Source organism: Emys orbicularis, chromosome 12 (assembly GCF_028017835.1).
Source record: "Emys orbicularis isolate rEmyOrb1 chromosome 12, rEmyOrb1.hap1, whole genome shotgun sequence".
Taxonomy (NCBI): Eukaryota; Metazoa; Chordata; order Testudines; family Emydidae; genus Emys; species Emys orbicularis.
The window spans coordinates 25,046,343-25,070,402 of NC_088694.1; the positions used below are offsets into that span (position 1 = coordinate 25,046,343).

At 49.7% G+C, this 24,060-nt stretch overlaps 1 protein-coding gene across 1 annotated transcript; it reads right to left on the reverse strand.

Annotated features, from left to right (window-relative positions):
* On the reverse strand, window positions 1-24,060 carry SGK2 (serum/glucocorticoid regulated kinase 2). The gene is made up of 14 exons (XM_065414319.1): window positions 23,964-24,060; window positions 18,092-18,161; window positions 16,076-16,133; window positions 14,119-14,168; window positions 13,287-13,344; window positions 12,309-12,392; window positions 10,202-10,333; window positions 8,856-8,968; window positions 7,866-7,902; window positions 6,764-6,850; window positions 2,017-2,112; window positions 1,527-1,682; window positions 699-788; window positions 1-168 (listed from the first exon to the last, which is right to left on the reverse strand). The coding sequence occupies exons 1-14, from the start codon at window positions 24,058-24,060 to the stop codon at window positions 1-3; spliced, it is 1,296 nt and encodes a 431-aa protein (XP_065270391.1).

Sequence of the window (24,060 nt, forward strand, 5' to 3'; positions counted from 1 at the left end):
CTATTTAAAAACCTGAAAGTCCTCATCAGTCGGTGCATAAGAAAACCCTAAAAAAGCATCTGAGACACTGGAGCAGCTGGCTGCTAAGTCAGGTGTCCGGGTGATGGAGTTCGAGACCGCTTCTTGTGTGAACTCTGGGTCAAAATGTCGCAGATCAGCAGGACCAGACTAAAAAACAAACAAACAACCATATATAACATCATTTCAGATGAACAGGCCTAAGCTTTCAGACAAGTTATTTCTTTAGACAGAACTGTTTTAGACAGCTGTGACCAAACCCTTATTTTATATTCCCACAAAAGAGACATTAGCTTACAGCACTAAAGAAGAAGAAGTCATCAACTAAGACAACTAGCAGTGGGGCAGGGGAAGAGGGGGAATTTTGCAACACACACAGTTTCTTCCCCCCATCCTCTGTCCCAGAACTTGCTGACTGCATCCCCCGATAAGTGGAGCAACTAGAAGCGGTGATCGTACTATGGGAAGTTGAGGAGGAACAGACAGGCAGAAGATGCAAGTTACTTTTAAGTTTCCAGAGGATGATGATGATTTCTCCCCCTCCTCCCCCTCCTCCCTCCAACCCCCCACATCTAGAAGCAGCTAGAACATTTGAACAAGGGACCTTTGACCACTGCAATCTCAGTTCCCTTCCCATTAAAGTTATGCAGGGGAAACCTGCATCAGCCACCACCACTTACCACATTGGGGTTGAAGGGAGGAGTGATCCTCTTGTGATACAAGTCATCCCAGTTTATTGGGCTGAAGAACACATGATTCTTGATCTCAAGCTGCAAAGAAGGGTGGGGGGGAAACAATCACTCTCCTGCCACCTTCCTCCTCAACCATCCCTTTTCCAACAGTCACTAAATAGGCACAGGCTCCCTGATAGTGGATGGTTGTAGCTTTACAGCTACGTACAGCATGTTGGAAAAAAACAAGCTGTAACGTTCCTCATCTTGGCAGACTGGAGTATTCCCAACACAAAAGACTTCATGAGTTTACTGTATCCTGTTTATGGTACAGGGACACTACATGCTGGCAACCCAGCCCTTCCTCACACCTTTAACCATGACAGCATAAAGTCCCCTCTGCAGGTCTTAACATCCTGTGCCCAGTTCTGAGCCACAGCTTCCTGTTGTGTTGCTAATATGGAGCTTAACCCCTCTCCCCGCCCTCCCCCACACACACTCCCAAAGCCCCACCTCAAAGTTGTATTTAGATACACCCCTGAAGAGATTGCAATTCACAAGTCACACACAAGCAATATCATGGTGCTTTGAAAAGTAGCCAAGCCAAGCCTTATGGGACACTGCAAGGTAGCTAGGTCCAAGGCTTGAATAATGAATGTTTACCCAGAGGGAGCTTTCTTTCTGCTATGGAGAGATGTCATTCTACTTGACACTGAAGTCTTCCTAAGACTAAGATCAACCAATGTAGAACAGATATGAAAGAGGAGAGGGGCTTGGAGGAGGGGTGAGGTTGGCTGTGTATGAAGAGAATAGGTTAGGATGGGAAACACCACGTACAAAGTCCATCTTGGCCCCCAGCCTCCTCTTCTGGTCCTTGTGAAGCAGTCCCTGTAAGATATCACAAGCTGCCATGGTCTTGGTTCCTTGGATCTGGAGTGGCTGGTGTAGAATATTGTCATACATCTGAGACACATCCCGGCTGTAAAAGGGAGGCTGATAGGGAAGAGAGGAGAAAATCAGCTACATAAGACATGAGATACCATAATGAAGCATGCAAACAATTTCACAGCTGTGAGAGACAATCCATCAAGATTCCATTTCTACAGTGTGCGCGAGGGAGAGAGACAGACTAAATGCTTTCATCTCAGTAATATTAGGATGACTATTTCAACTAGTACTTTAATTTATGTTGGGATCGTCCATGTCATGGTACCCTATACATGGAACTACTGCTTTAGTGGCCCATAGCCTTCAAAAGGTCATTGCTTTCTTTAAGGAGAGTCTTTTTGCTCTCCAACAAGCTGCAGTGTGTGATTTTAAGACTCACCAACCCAAACAGCATCTCATAGAGGACAGCTCCCAGACACCACCAGTCTACTGTTCTGTCATAGGGTTGTTTTCTTAGCACTTCTGGGGCCAAGTACTGTGAAGAGTCAGAGAGCTTTGTTTGAGACAAATTACAAAGGCTTCCATGACTACATATTCCAGGTTGCAGTTAATTAATCTCTAAATAAAAGCATTAGGGAGGTTCGGAGCTGTGATTTCCATCAGCTTTTTTTTTTTTTAGAACTTCCCCCTGCCACAAGACTGGATCTAGAGCTAAACTTTTCTTAAAGTTTGAGAAGCTCCCATCTTTCTATATGCAACTTGAGGAAGGGAGTTTTAGCAGAACTCAGACCAGTGGTGTGGCTCTTTGCCCTAGATGTACAGCTATTTCCAAAATCATGAGTGGCTGACTAATAAGAGTACAATTAACCTGGGAAGTGCAGATTTCCCGTCCCTGTATCTAGCATGAAGACACCTGTTATGTCAAGAGGTACTGGTGACTTCCTCTTTGAGACTGGGTGTGAATGTACCCTTCCATAAACATAACTGTTTGGATAAGTTAATCAGAAGCCCCCTCATCTAAGATCAAAGTGGGTTGTGAACCTGTCCAGGAGTTTGGACTGAGTGGGTGGAGGGGTTTGCTGAGTAAGGGGGAAGAGGTAGAACACACAGAAACTAAGGGTATGTCTACACCCAGCCGCTAGTTTGGCGGCTGGGAATCGAAGTTCTGGGTTCGACTTATCGCGTCTTGTCTGGACGCGATAAGTTGAACCAGGAAGTGATCGCCGTCGACTGCGGTACTCCAGCTAGACGAGAGGAGTACCGCGGCGTCGACGGGGGAACCGCGGCGTCGACGGGGGAGCCTGCCTGCCGCGTGTGGACCGAGGTAAATTCGAACTAAGGTACTTCGAACTTCAGCTACGTTATTCACGTAGCTGAAGTTGCGTACCTTAGTTCGAATTGGGGGGGTAAGTGTAGACCAAGCCTTAGAAGAGACAGAACAGAGAGAGGCAGAAGCATAAAACAAGAAACCCAGGCAGGAGCTGCTGAGGACAGCATGACCCTGGAGAAAGCCAGGGAGAGTTTTTGGGTGTGTTGGCTAACGAGGCTTGGGGCTATAAGCTAAGGGTTTGGCTACACTTGCGAGTTAGAGCGCATTAAAGCAACCCCATCCACACTGGCAAGACACGTAGAGCACTCTGACTCCAGGGCTAGAATACTCCTGGTACTCCACCTCGGCGAGAAGATTAACATTTGGTGCGCCTTGGCTGAAACGCCCAGGTATCAGTGTGAACGAGGTGTTGCATTACTGCGCTCTGATCAGCCTCTGGAAACGTCCCATAATCCCCTTAAGTCAAGTGGCCATTCTTGTCATTGTTTTGGAATCGCTGCAGAAATACGGATGTGCCCTTTGAAAGCTCCATTTCTGACAGCCGGCTGCTTATCTGCTCCGGGACAAAGCAACCATTACTGTGGAATGCTGTGTGTGAGAGAGAGAGGTGGGGGAGGGGGGTCTGCTGCTGTCTGAATTTACAAGACAGCATGCTGACATGCTCTCAGCCCCCCAAAAACCCACTCTCTCTCCCCCCACCTACACACAACACACTCCCTGTCACACTCCACCCCCCCCCATTTGAAAAGCACGTTGCAGCCACTTGCATGCTGGGATAGCTACCACAATGCACTGCTCTCTGTGGCCATTGCAAAAGCTGCTAATGTGGCCACGCCAGTGCACTTGCAGCTGTCAGTGTGGACAGATTGCAGCGCTTTCCCTACTGTGCTCTACGAAGGCTGGTTTAACTCAAAGCGCTCTACATCTGCAAGTGTAGCCATGCCCTAAGAAACTGCTTCCTTTGTTCTTGGTCCCTCCTGCGTTCAGAGAAGCAGAACTTTGACACAGTTGTATTTATTTACAAAGCAACACCTGATTATTGTCAGTTTCTACTCCCATCTGGAACATTCGTAGGGCCCCAAACTTTAACTAACTGCTTGGTTCAAAAAGAGGCAATAACACCTAAGGGAAAGCTGGGTTCATTTCACGGGGTGGGGGGGGGGAGTAGTGAGTTAACAAGAGACATTTGATGAATGACCGAACTGGGAGCAGAAACGCACATCAAGGAAGATACAGAAGTGTCTGCGAGTGGCCTTAGCCAGCTCCACAGACTGTACTGGTTAACGCCGCCCAGTAGGGGAGTTTTATGCCTTCAGTGCTGCTACTGGGGGGCATGGATCAGCGTTCACGTCGCACTCCCCATCAGTACCCGCCCCAAGCCGGGAATGCTAATGATCCAACCAGCAGACCAAATTCAGTGACGAATCCTGATCACGGGCCAACTGAGGCACGTTGCACATACGCTAAGAAGAAGTGCTGCCACTTACATATTGTAAGAACCACATGCAAGATTTCAATAGTGCTTTACAAAGACAACAGCAAACCAGGCACATTGGCATGTAGCTATTTTACATGCTAGCAATCTCAGCATAGAGTAAGAAGGAAGAGTCAATACACCTAAGCTTCCACAGAACTTTTACTGAATTCATATCATATGGCTCAGTTTGTGGGCCTCAGCAGTAAAACAGGTGCATATCCTCAGTCGCTGTCCTGAGCTTATGCACAGCAGAGGGAGTTGAATGGAGCGCGCCTGTAACATGGCAATGGACCAGCACTAGATTCAGGTGCACAAGCAGCTTTGTGTTGTTTGTATTCTATTTCTCGCAGAAAATTCTGCAAGGAGGAGAATGGGACTGGAGTAGCAGCAAATACACCACAAGTCTCCCTTCCAGTTGCCTCCAGGGAGTCTCATCTCTACCCAACACTCTAGTGAACCAAATCCAGGCTGGAGAGTTACTTAAATCTGGCCTGCTAGTGTTAAGGAACCAGAAGAGAACCCACCTATTGAATGCAGCCCCCTGCAGTCAGTCCGAGAAGCAGCAATGCTTCTAGCATTTCAGCTGCATTTGGGTGAGTGGGACAGAAAAGTCAGGTGAGTGGCAGGAAGCATTCCCTCTCCTATCCCAAGCAAAAAGTATTTTAAATTGTGTCCTTCCCCCACAGGGGACACATTTTACCTTGCCACCATTTACACCTGTGCTGGAAACAAAACTTCCTATTCTTCTTGGTAGCATTTTACAGCCACTTTGCAGTGGCGATGTCACAAGGTGCAAGGCAGCAGAGAGGGTCACAACCTGCGTCATCAAGAGACGCTAATGACCATGTGACTATTAACTTGGTGTTCTGTGAATTAAGGGGCAGCAGCAAGTAAATATCTGGAACATTGTGCTCATAGCTACAGGAGTAAGTATTATAATCAAGGAGCGTAGCTATAGAAGGTCCTGCTTTCCAGTGTCAAGGTTGTCACCATGGCTACTGGAAGTCTTGCCAGGTTCTGCAGGAACTCCCATTCCAGAATCAGCAGGATTCCCCCCTCCCCAAAAAAGTTGCAACATTTTAAAAGCAAGTTTATTCAACATACTAATCAGTTTAGTAAAAGCCATCCTGTCACAAATTAAAATAAGGCCTTGTCTACACGCAAAAATTGTAATGCTTTAACTATAATAATGTAGTGAAAACAGTACAGCCCTGTGCCTCCCTCCGCTGCCCCCCAGTGTGGACAGTTTTATCAGTGTAAAGTTATACTGGTGTAAGCACCTTTATATTGCATCCATACTAAAACTGCATCCATACTAAAATATTAATACCAGTACAAAAGAGATTTGTGTGTAGACCAGGCCTATCTCCTGTTAATTGAATGCCCTGGTGAATTTCTCCTATTTGGATGTTTAAATCTTGAAACCTGATACCTGTGGAGCAAAGTTTAAAATGAAAACAAAAAAACACATGGTAAGGATATAAGAGTCAGTCAGCAGTTTCTGCAAGGGTGGCATTGGAAAAAAAATCATTATTAGGTTTCAGAGAGGACACCCAGTTGACACGAGTAAGCTTTCTAGAGGCAATGGTTCACAGTCCATTGGTCCAATCTATACTTGGGCCCTGCTACCGACAATGGTCATCAGCAATGGATCTTCCGCAACCCTTCTAAACCCCATGGCAAGAACAGACATGTTTTCAGCACCATTCCAGGGAATAGAGACTAGGCCATCCTCAAACACACCCTATTAAACTCAGGCCTTGTCGTCACTTCTAAAACCACGGGGTAATTAACACATGCAAGCTATCCTGAGGTAAAAACCACAGGGAAGACACTTTAGTGTGGACCTCACCTAGTTTACCTTGTGGTAAAACCAAAGTGCCTTGTCTTCACTGTGTTTTTACCTCAGGATACCTCGGACACATTAGTTGCCCCAAGGTAAAGGCTGTTTTTCAGCAGTGATAATCAAGTTTACCCCTCTCCCACCAGTTGCAGTAGGAATGCAAGTGGAGGGGAGGAAGGGGAAGAAATGGGGGATGGCAGTGTTACATTGCTAAAGGGAATAATGCTTTTGTAAAAGGGTATAAGAACTCGGTGGGACCCAAACTGGTATGACAGCAATGGGGAACAAACAGGAAGTTTTAGCCTCCTTGGTTCCTTTCATGCAACATGCCAGCATATTCAGCACCATGCACGTCAAAAAAAGAGGCTGAGACTGTCTCAGATCTTGGTCCCCGATTTTTCAGTGATGCTGAATACACACAGCTCCGATTGACACCTCTGTGAGGAGCTGAGCACCTGCCTCTCTGATGTGTCAGGCAATTAGTGCCTAAGTAATTCCCAGTCAACAAGAAAGTTGACAAGTTGACCATACTGTACCTCTGGGGTGCCACAAAAAGTAGACGTCGTTTCCTCTGGCTCCATTCCTTCTTTGCAAAGTCCAAAGTCTGTCAGTACTATGTGTCCCTAAAGAGAAGAAGGGATTTCAGCCTAATCAAGCTCTCCCTACTGGGGGTGCATGGATTTCTAGTCCCCTTTGCTGTTTTCATGTGCACCTTTCAGCTTCGCAACTGCTGGTTATTTATACATGCAAACAGATTGAACAGGAAATCTGAGGGGAGACTTCTCACAAATATATGGTTTAAATGTAGGCTTGTAAGGATTTGATTTTTATCCGTAAACGTCAATTTCATTGTACCCACAAACAGATGTAAAAATATACATTTCTATCTGTAATAATAAAATTTACACTTTTTTCAGTTTTAGAAAAATGCTGCTTGAGAACTTTTTAGAGTTTAAGGATATTTACTGGTACTTTGTATATTTTGACATGTGATACTGACAGTCTGTGTTTTAAAATAGTTATAAAGCTTTAACTTTTTGAATCTCAATGTCAAGTATCATTAAATAATTATCTGACCTCCCCTCTGTGTCTGACCCCCCCGATAATTTCCTGCAACTGTGAAAATTTAAAAATTGATGTCAACATTATTATTTTTTAAAAATTGAAATAAAATTCTGCCACACCTATGTATAAGTATCTATTAAACTGGCCAGACTGATCAGCATAGTCCTGCGATCAGTTGAACAATTAGTCCTCCATCAGTCCAGGGAATTGCTTGGTTAGTGGAGCTTTACAATGCTCAAGTCTACACCTGCCATATGGGATATTTAAAATGCTTTTCCATGGGTTAGTGCTCAGATATAACAAAAATGCTAACATCTGAGCTCTGGGAAACTACTGAGTAGCAGGAGGGAGTATGTGTATGCAGAGTTAATATAGCTGCTTGCTTTACAAGTCAGTGTTGTGGCTCCCCCTACTGAATGGATGTGGGGTATACCAGGTTATTTGGGGGAGGGGGAGGGAAAAGGGAGGCAGTAATTTCTCATGATTCCTCTCTGTCATACCCAAGCTAGCGTGCACGAAAAATTGTGAAGAGAATTCAGGAAGCAGACGTGTTTGCAAGAGAGCCGAACATACCTGGCAGTCCAGGAGGATGTTTTCAGGTTTTAAGTCCCTAGAAGAAGAGAAAGACGTGATGCTGAACCAGATTTTCCGAAGAGCTCAACACACAACAGCTCCAGTTGAAAAGAATGGGGACTGCAGGGGACTGAGAAATGTTGATAGTCTGGTGCACTGAGATCTATGAGAACCCCATGGCCGTCAGGAACTCTAGAGTTATAGCTCCCGCAGCAGCCGTGAATCAGCATAGCATGTGTTTGATATATAAATATTAGTGTTTTTGTAAGGCTAGAGAGGCTGCTAGGCATATGCTATAGTATCTGGTCGCACAGTGTGGCAGTTACAGCTGCTGTGAGAAACATCTTTAATTTCTTGACCTGAGACTTTGCCTCTCATGTGTTGTACTAAACTACCTTCTCCTCCCATTTAAAACGAACCAAGCTAACTTCGCCCCCTCCTTCCCAAAGCCAAAGCCCCATTCAAGGACTGAAAGAGGGGGGCGGGATAGCTCGGCGGGATAGCTCAGTGGTTTGAGCATTGGCCTACTAAACCCAGGGTTGTGAGTTCAATCCTTCAGGGAGCCACTTAGGGATCGGGGGCAAAAATCAGTCCTTGGTCCTGCTAGTGAAGGCAGGGGGCTGGACTCAATGACCGTTCAGGGTCCCTTCCAGTTCTAAAAGATAGGTAAATCAGGGGATGGGTTATTTCCCTGGAAGGGGCTCAGGGAGGTGCTACAGGAGAAGTTCTGAAACACACAGAAGAGCCTGGATCAAGAGCATAGTTCTGAAGCCTAGTTTAGGAGGACAACACAGCCCTGCCCATTAGTTCTGCACTTTGCTTTTAGGAGTGCCCCTTGTAACATGCCTGCACGGTTACAATATCAAGTAGTTTCCTGCCCCTCCTCAATATTTTACACACACTTAGGTGCAGCCAAGGGGGGGGGGGGCGGGGAACAGGGAAGAGGGAGTTACTAGTGCCTGCTGTACACACCAGGGACATGCACCCTACCTGTAGATTATGTTCAAGGAATGCAGGTACCCTACTGCACTGGCTACTTCAGCTGCGTAAAAGCGGGCACGAGGTTCACGGAAACAGCGCTCTCTCTGCAGGTGGAAGAAGAGCTGAACAGAGAGGAAACAGCCTGTTGGTTACTTGGGAGCAGTCCTCTCCCATCATCCCGTCCCCCTCCCCGCAGTGTTGCTGCCATTTGCAGGGACATTCTGAACAGCCCCTTTTCCACCTTCTGTTCACTCCCATTGAAAGCTAACCCCTCTCCCCAGCACTAACACCTCTTTCCCAAGAAGGAGAGCTCCAGAGGCAGCTGGGCTGCTAATCTCAAACCTTGGCTTGTTGAGACAGAGGTCTCCTCCTACAAAGAGGTGAAGCTATTTGAATGCCAGCCACCGAGTGACTGCGGTTTGCAGAGAGTAAACTGTGCCAGCCATACAGAATTAGCTAGAGCCACGCTGCCTTATTTAGCAATCTAAAGGTTTTCCTGGATGGGTGCAGTCATGCCCCCCCAACATCACCATTACAGTCAACCTGGTCACAACATAGTCATGCCTCCACCTCGCTACAACGTGTAGTGCAGTCTGTAAACAGGCGAAACATCAGAGACAATGTCTGGCAATGACACATCTAAGATCCCCTCCCTTCTATGATCTGTAACTGGGCAGGGAACAGCCATGTTCAACCAGGCCTCGTGATGGAGCATAGAAAGCGCCTTTGCTGTTTCAACATTTGCTTTCAGTTGAGATTCAGGAATGGGAGAGCAAGCGGTGCCACAGAGCAGCTTCCATTCGCTAGAACAGGATGGACGAGAGGGACTCACACTAGAGTTTTGGCAGCCAGCTATAGTCAGATTTGACCCCCAATGGTTTGAGACACTGCCATTCCCCTCCCTCACCACCCTTGCCTCAGATGTTCCTTCACTGATGGCAGCCCGACCTCTGCTGTGCACCAGTAGGAGAAGGCCCACATGTGACAGATTGCAGCTGAAGCCACAAGACAAGCAAGAGAGTTAAGTGAGGGGTGTGTGGTTTATTTTACAATCTAGATCAGAGAGTGCCTATGGGGCCAGGCTACTGCATGTGGAAGATTTTGCCAGATGTTATTTCTAAGGTGCTTGGCACCAGAGTCTCATTCAAAAGGCAGTGTTCCTAAGATAGGTCTCTGACTGGACTGATGAATGCCACAGTAGTGTGTGCCCAGTCTGAACAAGGCCATTTCAGAAACAGGCATGATGCTGCTTTAGCACAAACATCCACAGCTTGGTTCCTGATGGGAGACAAATAGAGCCAGGACTGTTAATGTACAGTAGGAGTCTAAAATGACAGCTGTACACTTGCACTCACCTCTCCCCCATTGACATAGTCTAGCACAAAGTAGAGCTTCTCGGAGGTCTGGAAAGAGTAGTGGAGGCCCACCAGGAAAGGATGTTTCACATTTTTCAGCAGCACATTGCGTTCCGCCATAATGTGGGTTTGCTGCGCAGAACCAGGCAAAGATGTGTTAGTAGGTCAGTTAGTGCCGTTCCAGAGTCTGGCAGGCGAGTGGCCACCTAGTGCTGGGAGATCTTCAAATAGAAGGTTCTCAACAAGCTCCCGATATTGTTATTCATTCTGAGGCCAGCTGGCCGTCCCTGGGGGTGAGTAGGTTCAGTATCTGAAAGGTCAATACCCAGTCCCTCTGAAGGATGCCTTGGAGCATGACTGAGCCAGCAAGCAAAGGCTTGTTGAGCAGGATTCCACCAGAACCACGTTTGACAATTCCTCCCCCTCCTACCTCCCTGCGGCACATCACAACATACACGTACTCCACACTGTGGTACGCCTCCTGGGAACACAAGACACAGTGCCTACAACTGCGAGTACTCATCAGTGAAGTTAATGGGGCTACTCACAGCTGTAAGCGCTATGCTTGCTAGTAAGTATTTGCAGGATCAGGCCCAGGGTTTGGGGTGGATGCAGAAATATTGTTAACAGTTATAGTGCAGACATAGGAGCTGGGTGGGCAAGGACTGAGCAGTGGCAGAGCTTGTTTGCACCATGCTCAAGCCATTGCTGTTCAGCTTTAGGGTGACCAGATGACAGAAGTGAAATATTGGGACGCGGGGGGGGGGGGTAGAGGGCGGAGCAAAAAAAGGAACAAGCCGCCCCGACCGCTGCCTCGCGCACACTGACTGCACTCGACAGTGGGGCCCCGGGCGGCCCCGCCCCCGCGCGCGCCTGGACCCCGCCCCCACCGCCCAGCGCCAGAGGGTGCGCTCAGGCCACGTCCCCCAGCCCCCTCCCTCCGCCCACTCTCGGCCAACTGCCACTCGTCCCCTCCCGCTCCGCTCAGAACGTACCAACGCTGCAGATGGGGGTGGGGAGCCGATGGCCAAACACACGCCTCCCCTCACACCCCGCACTGGGGCTGGGCCGGCACGCATGGGAGAACCCGACCAACGGGACGCCGGGCTACTGGCCCTTTAAAGGGACGAAGAAGCGTCTGGTTCGCGGCCGGATCGTGGCCCACGTGCGTGGTGCCCACAGGTGCGGCCCCATGGCCCTGCCCGGGGGCCGGCCCCGAGAGCACTGCCTTCACCCCGGCCTCCCCATGGGTCTCCCGTCCCTGCCCCGCACGGGCTACCCAGACCGGCATCGGACCCCTCGCCCTCCCTCCCAGAGCCTGCCTGGCACAGCCCCCCCCCCCCCCCCAGTGCTAGCCTCAGCATCCAGCAGGCAGGTCCCGTCCGGGGACCCCAGCGCCCACTTACTGCTGCACTCTGGGTTTGTGCAGCGCTTGCGCTCGGCGAAGCGCCGGTCCAGGTGCTTGGTGGCCAAGCAGAGGGGCCACTGCGCAGGCAGGAGCAGGGCAGAGCAGGGCAACTAGGGCGAGGAGCAGGAGGGAGAAGCGCAGCCGTGCTGCAGCCATGTTCGCAGGGCTGGCGGCGGGGGGAGGAGGGAGCGTCCCTCTGGCTCCTGTCCGCATAGCTCGCGCGCGGGTCGGGTTGAGGGGGGCAGGGGCGGGGGGCTCGCTGCCCGCACCCACGAGCCCCGCCCATGCCTCTATGCGTGCCTGGGGAGTGGGGCTGCAGCACTCTGCAGGCGCCTGTCGGCCGGTGGGAACTCAGCTGCGCTGCCCCAGGGCCCGGAAGAAGAGGTGAGCGGTGCCAGCAGTGCCGGGTTGCCGCGGTCCCCCGATATTGGAACAAAAAGTGCGTCCCGACCGCTGTAAGGTCGGGATGTGGGCAAGTCCCCTAAAATCGGGACGTCTGGTCACCCTATTCAGCTTTCCTTTCATCTGCACCACGATCCTCCTGAAAAAGTGAGGAGCAGTCGGGGTGCACACCAGCGGTGACTAGAGCAAGCAGCACAGACACACTAGTATGATACCTTGCTTTTATCATGAAGAAAAGGCACCAAGAAGAGAAGTAAAACCCTCCCCCCCCCCCCCCCCGGCTCATCTGTAACGTACCTCTTTTTTCTTCAGGATGGATTTCTTCTGCAAGACTTTCACAGCATAAGACATCCCATCAGACTTGCGTTTGGCCAGGAGAACCTACAGCAGAAGGGCGAGGTGAGGGTCGTGGGTGCTCTACTCCATTCCGATTTCATAGAACATCAGGATTGGAAGGGACCTCAGGAGGTCATCTAGTCCAACCCCGTGCTCAAAGCAGGACCAATCCCCAGACAGATTTTTGCCCTAGATCCCTAAATGGCCCCCTCAAGGATTGAACTCACAACCCTGGGTTTAGCAGGCCAATGCTCAAACCACTGAGGTATCCCTTTATTTCGTTAGTGTGTCACACCACCTTTGTGACTAGTGCAGGTGACTGCACAAGGGGCCGGGCTAGGATTTTAGAGCATGAGAAGCCAGCCAGATGTTTTCTCCTTCCATCCGTTGACAAGGGCACACAGCAAACTAAGCTTCCCCTCAATTCCCCAGCTACTTTCCCCTCACTCCACCCAGTATCCAGCTAGAGCAGTTTCAGAGCACAGAGGGAGAGAATCCCCTTTCTAGAGGATCACTGTCATCTCACAAAGCACAGACATGCCCAGGGACCCTCGCCTAGTTGTGTGAGAATGTGCCAAGATGAGCAGTATTTCAAGTGCTGCTCTTATACCCTCCCTCCTACTACCTTTGGGGTACTACCTCTGGGTTGCTTGGAAGGAAAGTGGACCAAGAAATCATCCTGGCTCTCAAGCCTTGCCAGGCAATGAAGATGCAAAACACTGGCTAGCCTACTGCCTTCGACCTACCCTAGTCACTTGTTTAGTGCTACAGGCCTCTTTGTTCCTAGGCCCGTTTCAGCACTGGTGATGGGCTACTCAAGGAGGGGTACATGAAGCCCACTCCGCTGCTGGTGGAAACTAGTTCAGCAAGGGGAAAGAGGAGACCATGCAAGGAGGCCTTCAGAAACCCACGATCGACCCCCAAGCTACACCCACTTACTTTTCCAAAGCTTCCTTTGCCAATAACTTTCAAAAAATCAAAGTCCGTTGGCTTGGCACTGTTGGACAAGGAGACAGCAGGTTACCACCCATTCCATGGGCTAAATGTTAAGTAACGTTTTTTTCAAAAGTACACAAGGAGGGTCAGCCCTGGAAGATGGGTGGGAGACATAATCTTCATTCACTAGATAAGCTTCCTTCCCTCTTCCAGCCACAAATGCAGCAATCCAGCAGGTAAAGATTTTGTATGGTGCAATACAGACACACAAGGGCAGCAGTGGGGTGGAATCCCTAGCCAAGTATGCCAGACACCTGGAGAATCTACTCTCCTGAATATGACAGTGGCAGAGAAAGCCGTTAAATCCTCACATGCACCTGAAGGTTAGGTGCAAATGAAGCTCTTTGTTTCCCCTCTCCAAAGACTGGGAGGGGCTCTGGCTGATAAAGCAGACAGCAGGGAGATGCAATAGAATCAAAATAAGGAAGAGTCTCCTTCCCCCACCTAACAGGGAACCAAAGTACCAGGTGGAAGCAGCAAAAGACAAGGGGCTGGGGGAGGGGGCAGGCATTAGAGTGCGGGCAGGAGATGAGGATCGTGACCTCAGTCAAAGTGACAAAGCAGAAATCTGAACATGTGACTAGCTATGGCTGAGCCCCCAGAGAGCTGACCTTGGAGATACGCGCTATAACGGTGTCCGCCTGGGCCATTTGCTAGTTATGATTTCTTTGCTCAGATGGAGCAAATCAGATGGGTAACCAATCAGTTATTTCACTGTAAGGCTAACCTTGTGCACCGGGTTCAATACTCTCCCATGTAAACGCAGGCTACTTACTTCGGATTAGCAGAAGGGCCAAGGTTGATGTTGTCAGTCGGTGTCGGAGGCTGGAGGGGACACAGACATTAAGCAATTAGTCAGCATTTCCCTGAGAAGGAACATGGGATTCCAGTGAAGAGTTTCAAAGCAGACATGTTTTCACTTGCTGCAGGAAGTTATTTGTTACAACCCCAAACAGACACGGTCAGCCTATTTTTGACTCAGAATCTCAGTTAACGGTGGCCCTTAGACTGGAGCAGTTGGCTTTATTTCCCCCCTCCTCCCCCCCACCCACACACACACACACACCAGTCCCCAACTCCTCCAAGTTCACCAGTGAGAGTGGAACAAATCTTCTGGCACCTGGCTGGATAAGTCCCTCCAGAAGGAGGTCCGTCCCTGGACACTGTGCACAGGAAATGGGGGGCAGGGTTCGGGGGGAGGGGGAATCTCATTTCTCTTCCTCACCTAAGCTCTACTCATGTCCTAAAGCAACAGCATCAGTCAAATCCCATGCACCCAGGCAGGCCCCACATCTGCCTGACCTATTGTGAGGGAGTGATAGAAGGAGGTTTAGCTGCTGGCATGGTTCGTGTGAGACGAACACCCTGGGCGTCAGGAAAAGCGGCGTGCGGCATTACACTCGCTGGGCCCTCTTTGCATGCGAGTCACACAGGCCGCAGGAACGCATGGGTGATTGCCACCATCTGCGCCGAGCGATGAACTTATACGCCAGCACACGTGGGGAGAGCTCCCCATTTCTGTAGCACTTACAGATCCCATTGCTAGAGAGATTGCAGGGACCCTAGACACCTGCCAAGCACTCTCAGGGCTGGAATTCAGAGCCAGGAAATTAATCTTCCTACAGCCTGACAACAGCACTAATCCAGCCCATGGCTCAGGCACCACTCAGAACTGAAAGCTACGCTAAAGCTCTGGAATTTTGCTTTTCTCTGGTGGCACAGGGCAGGGCTGGGGGTGGGGGTGGGGAATAGAGCCCATTCTCTTCCTGCCCATCCCCCATACACATAGGTCCTTTCCCTCCTCTTCCCCACCTCTAGCCACAGGGGGATTTTCCCTGTCCCTACACTTTACAGGGAACCAGGCCTTCGTGCTCCTTGCACTCCTGCTTCCCGCAGTGTCCTGGTCAAAATCAGAGCAGCTCCCTCCTCTCCATCCAGCATCACCCATCAGAGACCACAGGGACAAGGCAGGCCTAGAAGGAAGCAATCCCAGAGGCCGCCAAGGCCAACAGGAGGAGTGTATTGGTTTTATAGGGTAGAGTCTGCAAGGACCAAAGCCTGGGGACACCCCCTACCCTGCCAAAACACCCTTTGCAATGAGAGATTGTCGGGTGGGAACACACACACACACTCACTCCGAGCATGGGGTGGAGCTAAAGAATCCCCAACCATGGAGGCGTGCAATTGACCTGCCGAGCTCCAGGGGAAGTGAGGGGGGTCTATAGCCCTGCCAGGGGATCAGCTGGAGGGACAGTCACAGGTGAAGCAGAAGGACCCTGATCAGCATGGATGCACTGCAGCCCTGCAGGATTCTCGTGGCAGGAATGAATCAAATATGCAGATGTGGGGTTAAGAGTGCCCAGCCTGATGCGGTTTTTTGGGCACCGTGTCATGGCTCAAGATCCGCAGTCAACTTGATGGTGATGCTCCCACTGTGGCTGAGGAATCCTGCAATAACTGGAGCTGGCTCAAGGGGATCGCGAAAGTGGGGTGTCGTGAGTCCTCCCACCCATGGCAAGACAAGGGTCATCTCTCCCCCATACCTGGAACGGAACGATTCCAAACAAACTGCTCTTTGCCTGCAGAGACACCCCAAGCTCCTCCCTCTTTTCCGAGAGGAGAGAAGGATTAAGGCTAAGTTCGCCAGCTCACATTTCTCCTACAAATGTCTCCTTCCTCCCTGTTACAATTAACAGTAATTCTGCATAGGAGCCAGCAAGCCAGAACCTTACCTGGGGGCTGTTATCCGGGTTTTTGGAACGGTCCATTAAGAAGGCAACTCTTTCAGCACTTGAAAGAAAAAGATAATGATAATACAATGAACCAGCAAGGAGACTGTTCATCAGCACTTAGCCCTTAGCCCCCAGCCTGTCAGGGTTCAGAGCCAGCCTTCAGCACACGGAAAGCAGGCACCCGTTAAGGGGACCTGCATGATCTTCCCAGATGAGAATGGATAGAGCAGGAAAAAGGATTTCCCCACCCAGTAACTTGGGGCCTCACAGATCATACCTCCAGCACAACGTTTGGAGCCATGAGGCCTGATTCTTCATTGCCCTGCAGCTTGTATAGCTGCTTCCACTGGTGCAGAGGGGAGGACAGAATGCGCTCTCTCTCATTGGGTAGCAGTTAGTGCCCTCACTCTGCACCCATATAAGTGACAGCACAAGGTGCAGGCCCAAGGTATTTAAGTGCCCAGGATCAGCCACAAGACTATCTAAAACTCAATTATCAGGCCAAACTTTTCAGGAGTGGCCACTGATTCTGACACTGTGTTTGGGTGTTTTACATGTGACGCCTAGCACCCCATTTTCCCAGCTGTTTAGCACCTGAACCTTCCATTGGCTTCAACTGAAAGTCAGGCCCTCGGGGCCTGATTGAGTGCCCCTCCCCCCAAAAGGCACCTCCAAAAAAGTGGCCTCTTTTGAAAAGAGGCCCCCCCACACTTCTACTGAGCTCAGAGTGCAGACGGGAAGTTGCTGCTGCAACAGACCCAGCCAGAATTCCAACACAGCCAGTGTCTCGTCAGAGCAACTCTGGTTCGGCCAATTGCTGCAGAGAGAGCTGGCCCTGGGGTAGTGTGACCCTTTCACACAGTCACGCTCCACAGCCTCTTAAGAGGGGGGACCTTACTGCCTAACAAAAACCGTGACCATCTAGTGCAGCGGCCCAGATGAGGACTCTTAGCCCACCATAGAAGTTCAAGCAGGTGCTGAGAACAGCGGGGATGCTACACACCCCACGCTTTCAGCCTCGTGATGTGCTGGGCCTCAATCCCCCTCTCCAGACCCAGACGGTCCTTTTGGCTCTGCAGGGAAGCCAAGATAATGCAAGCTGGCTTGGACCACCCGTCTTTTCCCAGGACGGTGCTGGCCCAGTTTTGATGCCATTTCCTAAGCCAGCGTAGACCAGGTCCACACGTCTGACACAGTTTTACAGACTTTACTAGCCCAGGTAGCAAAGCAGGCCTGGACCTGGGGGAGCTCTGGGCTGCAGGAGCCAGGCCAGCATTAGCAGGGACACCTTTTAGGAAAGAGACGTGCTCAGCGGTGGTTCCGAGCCACCAGCTCCAAATGCCACTTTGGATTGACAAGCGCAGGAAGGAACCAAAAGAGACACTTTGTAGCTTGGCCCTCTCTAGTTCCTGGGAGCTGGTTGTCTGTGGTTGGGGGTTATGTAGATGAGAACAAAGGGAGCCAGCCCCAGCCCCAGCCCCCACTTCCCTTTCTAAGTCCTCCCCCTCACACCTCACCTTTAGCGAAGGTTAAATAATATCAAAACCAAGCTCCTTCCCCACCCCCCGAAAGCTTCACATATTGTCTTGGAGGAAGCTCTGCAGACATATGGGTGGGTCCATCCATCTCTGGAGCATTATCCAGGCCCATGAAAACCCCCACCCCTCTGCACCCCTTGTAACCAGCCAGCCAAACCGCACACTGAATACCCCCTAGGTCTCCCCCACACACACACACCCAGTGTGATCTCTCACAGCAAGACGTTCCCCTCTGCAAGAGGCATGGGCCACCTGGACTCCCAGCAGCTAGAGAAAGCCCTTCCTCCAAAGCAGAATCAGTGCCATGGCAGGGGACGCTCCTTGGCTGTGCCTGTTTGTGCTGGAGGCAGCTCCCAGAGCCCTGCCCACAATTCTGGCCCGTGCCAGCCCACTCTGCTCACCAATTATTGTCTAGAGCAGAGGTTAGCAGGCTGCGTTTTAAAGGGCTAGTGTCCCATTGAGAGGCTTTTATACTCACTAGGAGCACAGCCTGGAGCCCGAGGCTTTGATGGTCTGTTCTATCCTCTCGCACCCGTGCTTTATAAGTTCTGCGGGAAAGAAAAGTTAGAAAACTAAGATGATTAGTTGGCGGCGAGAGCACAAGAACACAAAGGCCTGTTTGTTCCTAGCTGACCTTGCCCTGCTCTTCAACCTCCTTCCCCCCTCCACCCACACACCAGAGTAGCCAGGCATTTATAGGAGCCAGGACAGCTTCCCCCACCTCCATCAAAAACCTTTCCTCAGTTTACAAGCTAACCAATGAGTGCTGATAGCTGGGGACCCCCCAGAGGTCTGGTTTGCATAAGCCTCCCCCACAAATCACCTCTCAGAAAAATTCCCTGGGTCTTAGTCTCCCAGCAGGGGGGGGGGGGGGAGAATCACAAGACAGATGTGTTTACACTGGCATACATCATACTTGGCACTAGCATCACCCCTTTCATTCAGGGCTCTCATAGCCCTTCAAAGCATGAATCAGGCCCCACAACATCCTCAAGTGAGCCTCGTTATTCCCCACACCCAATCATGGCACTGAGGTGACTTGCACAACAACATACAGCAAGCCAGGGTCAGTCAGGATTAAACCCTAGGAGGGCGAGATTTTGTTGTCCTGCATCTTGTGTCATCAGTCGCACCAGCACAAAGCACGTGTCAAATGTTGCCTGTCTGATTCGGTGGCATTTTACCGTCACTTTGCAATAAGTGCAGGACAATGGAAGAGTCGGGCCCAGAAATCCTGTCTCCTGGTCCCCCATCCTACAGGATCCAAAAATGGGAGCATTTTTGCAAAATTGCATATATATATATATATATATATATATATATATATATACACACACACACACACACACACACACACACACAAGGTATGAAAACATGGCAGGTTTCAAAGAGGAATTATTGTTTTGGTTAGCTAATAAATATTTTCACAAAATTTCCGGGCCTTCAACTTCAACCCCCGCCCCAGCTTTGCCACGGAAAATAGTGGGGGAGGAGAAGAAAAGAAAGGAAAACCAAAACATTTTTATTTAAAAAGAATCTTTAAAACATGTGGAAGCAGAACTCAGTGAGAGCTGAGTTTTTCTCCGACAATCAAAACAAAACAGAAGATTCCTTTTAAAAAAAAAAAAAAAAAAAAAAGGAGAGGGCATTTCCATGAAAAATAGTGTTTCATTCAAAAAGTGTTGAACACTATAGGACAAACTCAGCAGCACTGGCTGCAGATGTACAAGCCCTCCTAAGCTGGGAGTTCCTTTAGCTCAGGTAATATGTTTGGAGATAAACATGAACAAATGACACTTTGCAGAAGATGTTTCCATATTGGCCTAAACACCAGGCTGGGAATTTGGCAGGGGAGCCAAATCCCTGAACAGACAGGCATAGTTGTGAGCTGAATAGTTGTTAACAGGGCACTGTCCGCTGGTCTGGGACCCAAGATTTAGATTTAGATGATAGAACAGACTTTACAAGCTCCTACTATAGATTTGGGGCAGGGGAAATGGAATGAACCTTTATGTAGTCATTTCCCTGCAGCATTATGATCCCAGTAAGACAGCAGCATTGTGCTGTTGCATGAGAACAAGAAAGTGGTGCTAGGTGTGCCTGCTGTTGCAGTGATGGCTGCATGAACATCTTCCCAGGTGCCCAAGGACCATACCCCGTTTGCATACAGATCCCCCCCCGACATAAGTGCACTGGGCTGTAACATTCACCGGAACTTTTATCTCCTCTGATAAGCTAAGAAAAGTTCATTCGATTCCACTACCACTAAAAGTTTGCATTAGAGTTTGTTTGCCCTCCCCTGAGGTTACCGGGATATCAGAGGGCTGTATTTTATGATGCCATGGACCAGGCTGCTCACTGGAAGAGAGCCACATAACCCGGCCAGATATCACTTTCAAAACGGAGAGCAATATGAAGAGTAAACCAGTTTTGCAATGGATAACATGGCGACCACTGGCTTTGAGAGCACAAAGGCAGCCCCTGAATAGCAGAGCACCTTAACCCAAGCCACAGGGACTGGTGGAATGAGGCAGCTCAAGAAGCAGCCATCCTTAAAGGGCAGGGAGGAATTATAAGGATGCAGTCGTCTTTCATCTCTGGGGACTATGGACTTGCCTATGCAGTAACTGGGACTGAAATAGTTGTCTGATGCTAGTCTGTGCATGGATGCTCTTACTGTGAAATAAAAGACCCCTATTCTGATATAACTTAAGCCAGCAAAAAAAAAAAAAAATCAATTCAAGTTATCAGACTAGTGTTACCTTACCCTGCAGTAAGAGCAGCTACGCAGACTAGTATCAAAACCAAAGGAGTTCGCACAAGTGGTTTAGGTATTTCTGTTCCGGTGACCGCTGCAGACAAGCCACCGCAGCCAGCTTTCGAAGACAGCTCAGCACATTGGGAATGGAGCTTTCCTGGAAATCTGGCCCATGAGCCCGATTCTCCTCTCATTCACATCAGTTTCACACCCATGTAAGCTCATTGATTTTACTGCTGATTTGCACTGATGTCACTGAGAACTAGGTTCAAATTCCAGACTCAGGTCATAACGGAGAAGGAAGTGGTAGCTCCTAGCTTAACCCCTAGAAGGCAGACTAGAGGGTCTCTCCAGGTCACTAAGGGTAAAGGGTTCTCAGGACAAAGTTTTTGGTGGCCTAAGAGTGCGGCCACCAACTCTTGCTGGTGGATGCTCTCATACTTTTTCCTAAAGTACTTAATTAGCTTTAAGAAAAACAAATAAATATGCACATATACATGTCCAAATCATTGTAATTTATTTATTGCTAGCTAGTAAGTCTGCTGTAAAAAGTGATATTAACAAACATAAAAGTATCACTTTTCACAGCAGACTCACTCAACCCTGGCAAGCCTGGGGACAAATTAAGCCCTGGATGGGGGGGTCAGGGTAGGCAGTAGGGGCCAGAGGCAATGGAGTTGGGGGGGGCAAAGGAGATAGTGGGGTGCCAGAGTCTGAAGTCCCGTAGCCAGAGCCCAAAGCCCCGTGGCCAGGGGACAGGGATGGAGCCTGAAGCCAGGCAGCTGGAGCCTGCACCCCACCACTCTAGGGGTGAAGCCCAAAGCCTGAGCCCCACCATCCCTGGGGAGGTGGGGAACTCACCAGCTGCCTGCTCCTCCAGCGTTGTGCCCCAGCTGTCTCCAGAGGGGGGCAGGGCCCAACCCCTGCTTGCAGCCCCAGCAGCCAACACTAAGGCGGTGCATCCAGGAGCAACTGGAACAGGGAGGGGCTGCTGCTTTGCCTCTCCTCCCCCCAATCACAGCCCAGGAGGCTGTAGCCACAAGAAAAGCCACTGGTGGCCACATTTGAGAAACGCTGGACTCTATACTGCGTTAAACCCAGAGCACCAGGTCTCAGAGCCCAGATCATATTGGTTTGTTTTTTTTACGTTTCTCAACGGCCAGCAAGCCAAAAAGACACTCGGCTCTAGTCTCCTCCTGCAAGGCGGGGCACAGGACGAGGCTAGTGAAGGTTGGCTGGGTCAAAACAGAACAGTATTGGCAGTGCGGGGCAGAGTCTGCACAGCTTCTGCCCATTTTAAGGTCCTCTCCAGTGGTTTCTTGCTGGAATCAGTGAAACTACTTGACAAGTCGCTATGGGAGAACAGCAGCGCTTGCTTTGTATCTATCAACTGGGCCACTCAGGGACCGGGACCGAGACCGCGACCGCACCTTCTTATGCATGTAAGAAACACTATGCAGGTCTTAGTTCGAGGTCATCCCTGTGCACATAGTACCATTTTCAAGGCACCTATTGATATGGCTGTGATCAGAGCCAGGCCTGCCATCCCTCCCCGCTTGGTCCACATACATCCCTTTTCTACGAGGTTTGCCTTCTCTTAAGTCAAGGCACCTTCTGCCCCTCCGGGAGATTCAAAACCAACAGCAGGTACACAGGCAGTCACAGATCCTCCTGGCCCTAAAGCCTGGAGATCTGCCCAGCACACTTAAAAACTAAAAATAAGCCCAGAAATAGGTCACAAAGATACAGGAGAGATCAGTTCGAAAAGGAGAAAGGCTGCCACGTTCTTGCCTCTCTTGGGGCTGCAGGGAAGCTTGAGGCATAGCAAGAGCCCCAGACTGGATAAGGCACATGAATCCCAAGGAGTTCACTTACATAACAGGAGCGCTGTACTGGTGGGAGACTGGCTGCTGAACCCACCCACCTGTCCATCTTCCCCTGCCCCCCGCCCCCCCCCCCTCCAGCCTACTGCTGAGAGAGTCACCTTCCACAGACCAGAGGCACTTCAGAGGTGGCCGGCACCTATTCTCACAGCAGCTATGCCACCGCACAAGTTGAAGCAGTTACTATAGCTAATAACAGCCCCTGCAAAAATACATTCTGTTCAGAGCACAGTTCAAGCAGTGCCTCCTCAAAACCCTCTTTCCACAACTTCACCAGCAGTGACCCACATTCCCGTGTCAGTCTATTATTTAATACTCTCCCTACATATAAATCACAAACATGATTCTTACCTTGCAAGAAGAGGCAATCTCCTCATAGCCTTGTTTTGTGCGAGCCCCACTCCCCACCCCTCTTCTCTGATGTCATTTCTCCCTCCTCATGTCCGATCTAACCTCATTGTAAACTCCTTGGAGCAGGGACCTTGCCCTTATGCTTGCCAGGAAGTGGCAGTAAGGACGGGGAAGCTGTAGTTGTGCAGGCAGTTTGTACTGTGGAAGAAACATCAGGTTTAAGAGCCTGAAGGTCTGAATTAAAGAGGGGTGTGACAAGTCACCAAGTTCCTGCAGCTAACCAGAGAGAGGTGTGGTTACTGACAGAGAGAAAACACTAAGATGTGCAAAGCCAATCCACAGCTTTCCCAGAACACTGGTTCTCAGCCAGGGTATGTGTAAACAGAGATCTTCCAGGAGGTACATCAACTCATCTAGATATTTACCTAGTTTTACAACAGGCTACATAAAAAGCACTAGCAAAATCAGTACAAACTGAAATTTCATAGAGTCAATGCTCTATAGAATATACACTGAAATGTAGGTACAGTATTTATATTCCAATTGATTTATTTTATAATTATATGGTAAAATGAGAAAGTAAGCAATTTTTCAGTAACAGTGTGCGGTAACACTCTTGTATTTTTATGTCTGATTTTGTAAGCAGGTAGTTTTTAAGTGAGGTGAAACTTGGGGTACGCCAGACAAATCAGACTCCTGATAGGGGTACAGTAGTCTGGAAAGGCTGAGAGCTGCTGCCCTAGAACATAGATAGAGACAGTCTGAGCACAGAGTTGTTCCCCAGCTAAGGTTTCATTGTACAAGTGCTCGGGAATGACCAGCCATTCCTCCAATGTTTGCTTTAGCTGTCCAACCAAGGCTCCGACTTCCCCTGCCACGTATCTAAGAGATAGAGACACCCAAGGCCAGACAGCTCAGTTACATTTTCACCTCCCCAGAGTTCAGTGGGGTTTGCAGAGCTCAGGTCTAGGAACTAGCCAACAGCATGAGGAAAGGCTATAAGCAGAGGGAGATAGCTTCCCTTTTAATTGGTTAGTTACCCATCCCACAGATTCTGGCCTGTTCACATTTGCATGGAGCTTTGTTCTGAGCAGGCGCCCCCCAGAATAAAACACAACCCTTGTGATTCCTTGACAAAAAGGTCGCAGCTGCAGGGCAAGCTGTAGCTCCGTGCTTTGCGCAGGGCACCTCGTTCCCATGAGGATCAGCACACAGACAGGCAGCCAAACTCACCCGCATCTTAGAACAGCGAGACAAATAAACCTGACAAGCCAGAACAGCAGCCAGGTGTTTAAAATCTCCAGCATTTTGCAAAAAACATGAGAACAGGAAAGGAAGCATCAAGAGCGCACACACACCTGTCATCACTTCTACCAGCAGAGCCAGCATCCTGGAGTAAGGGAAGCAATCCACAGCAGGCTGGTTCAAAGACATCTCAGCACCCAGCTTTACCAT

What these genes read in the sequence shown, in the direction of transcription:
- SGK2 (XM_065414319.1), bottom strand. Translation starts at nt 24,060, where the DNA reads ATGGTAAAGCTGGGTGCTGAGATGTCTTTGAACCAGCCTGCTGTGGAT. An exon ending in CCATCCTGAAGAAAAAAGAG is followed by an intron (nt 10,334 to 12,308) that starts GTACGTTACAGA and finishes GGTTCTGCGCAG; the next exon opens with CAAACCCACATTATGGCGGA. An exon ending in TCCTTGAACATAATCTACAG is followed by an intron (nt 7,903 to 8,855) that starts GTAGGGTGCATG and finishes CTCTTCTTCTAG; the next exon opens with GGACTTAAAACCTGAAAACA.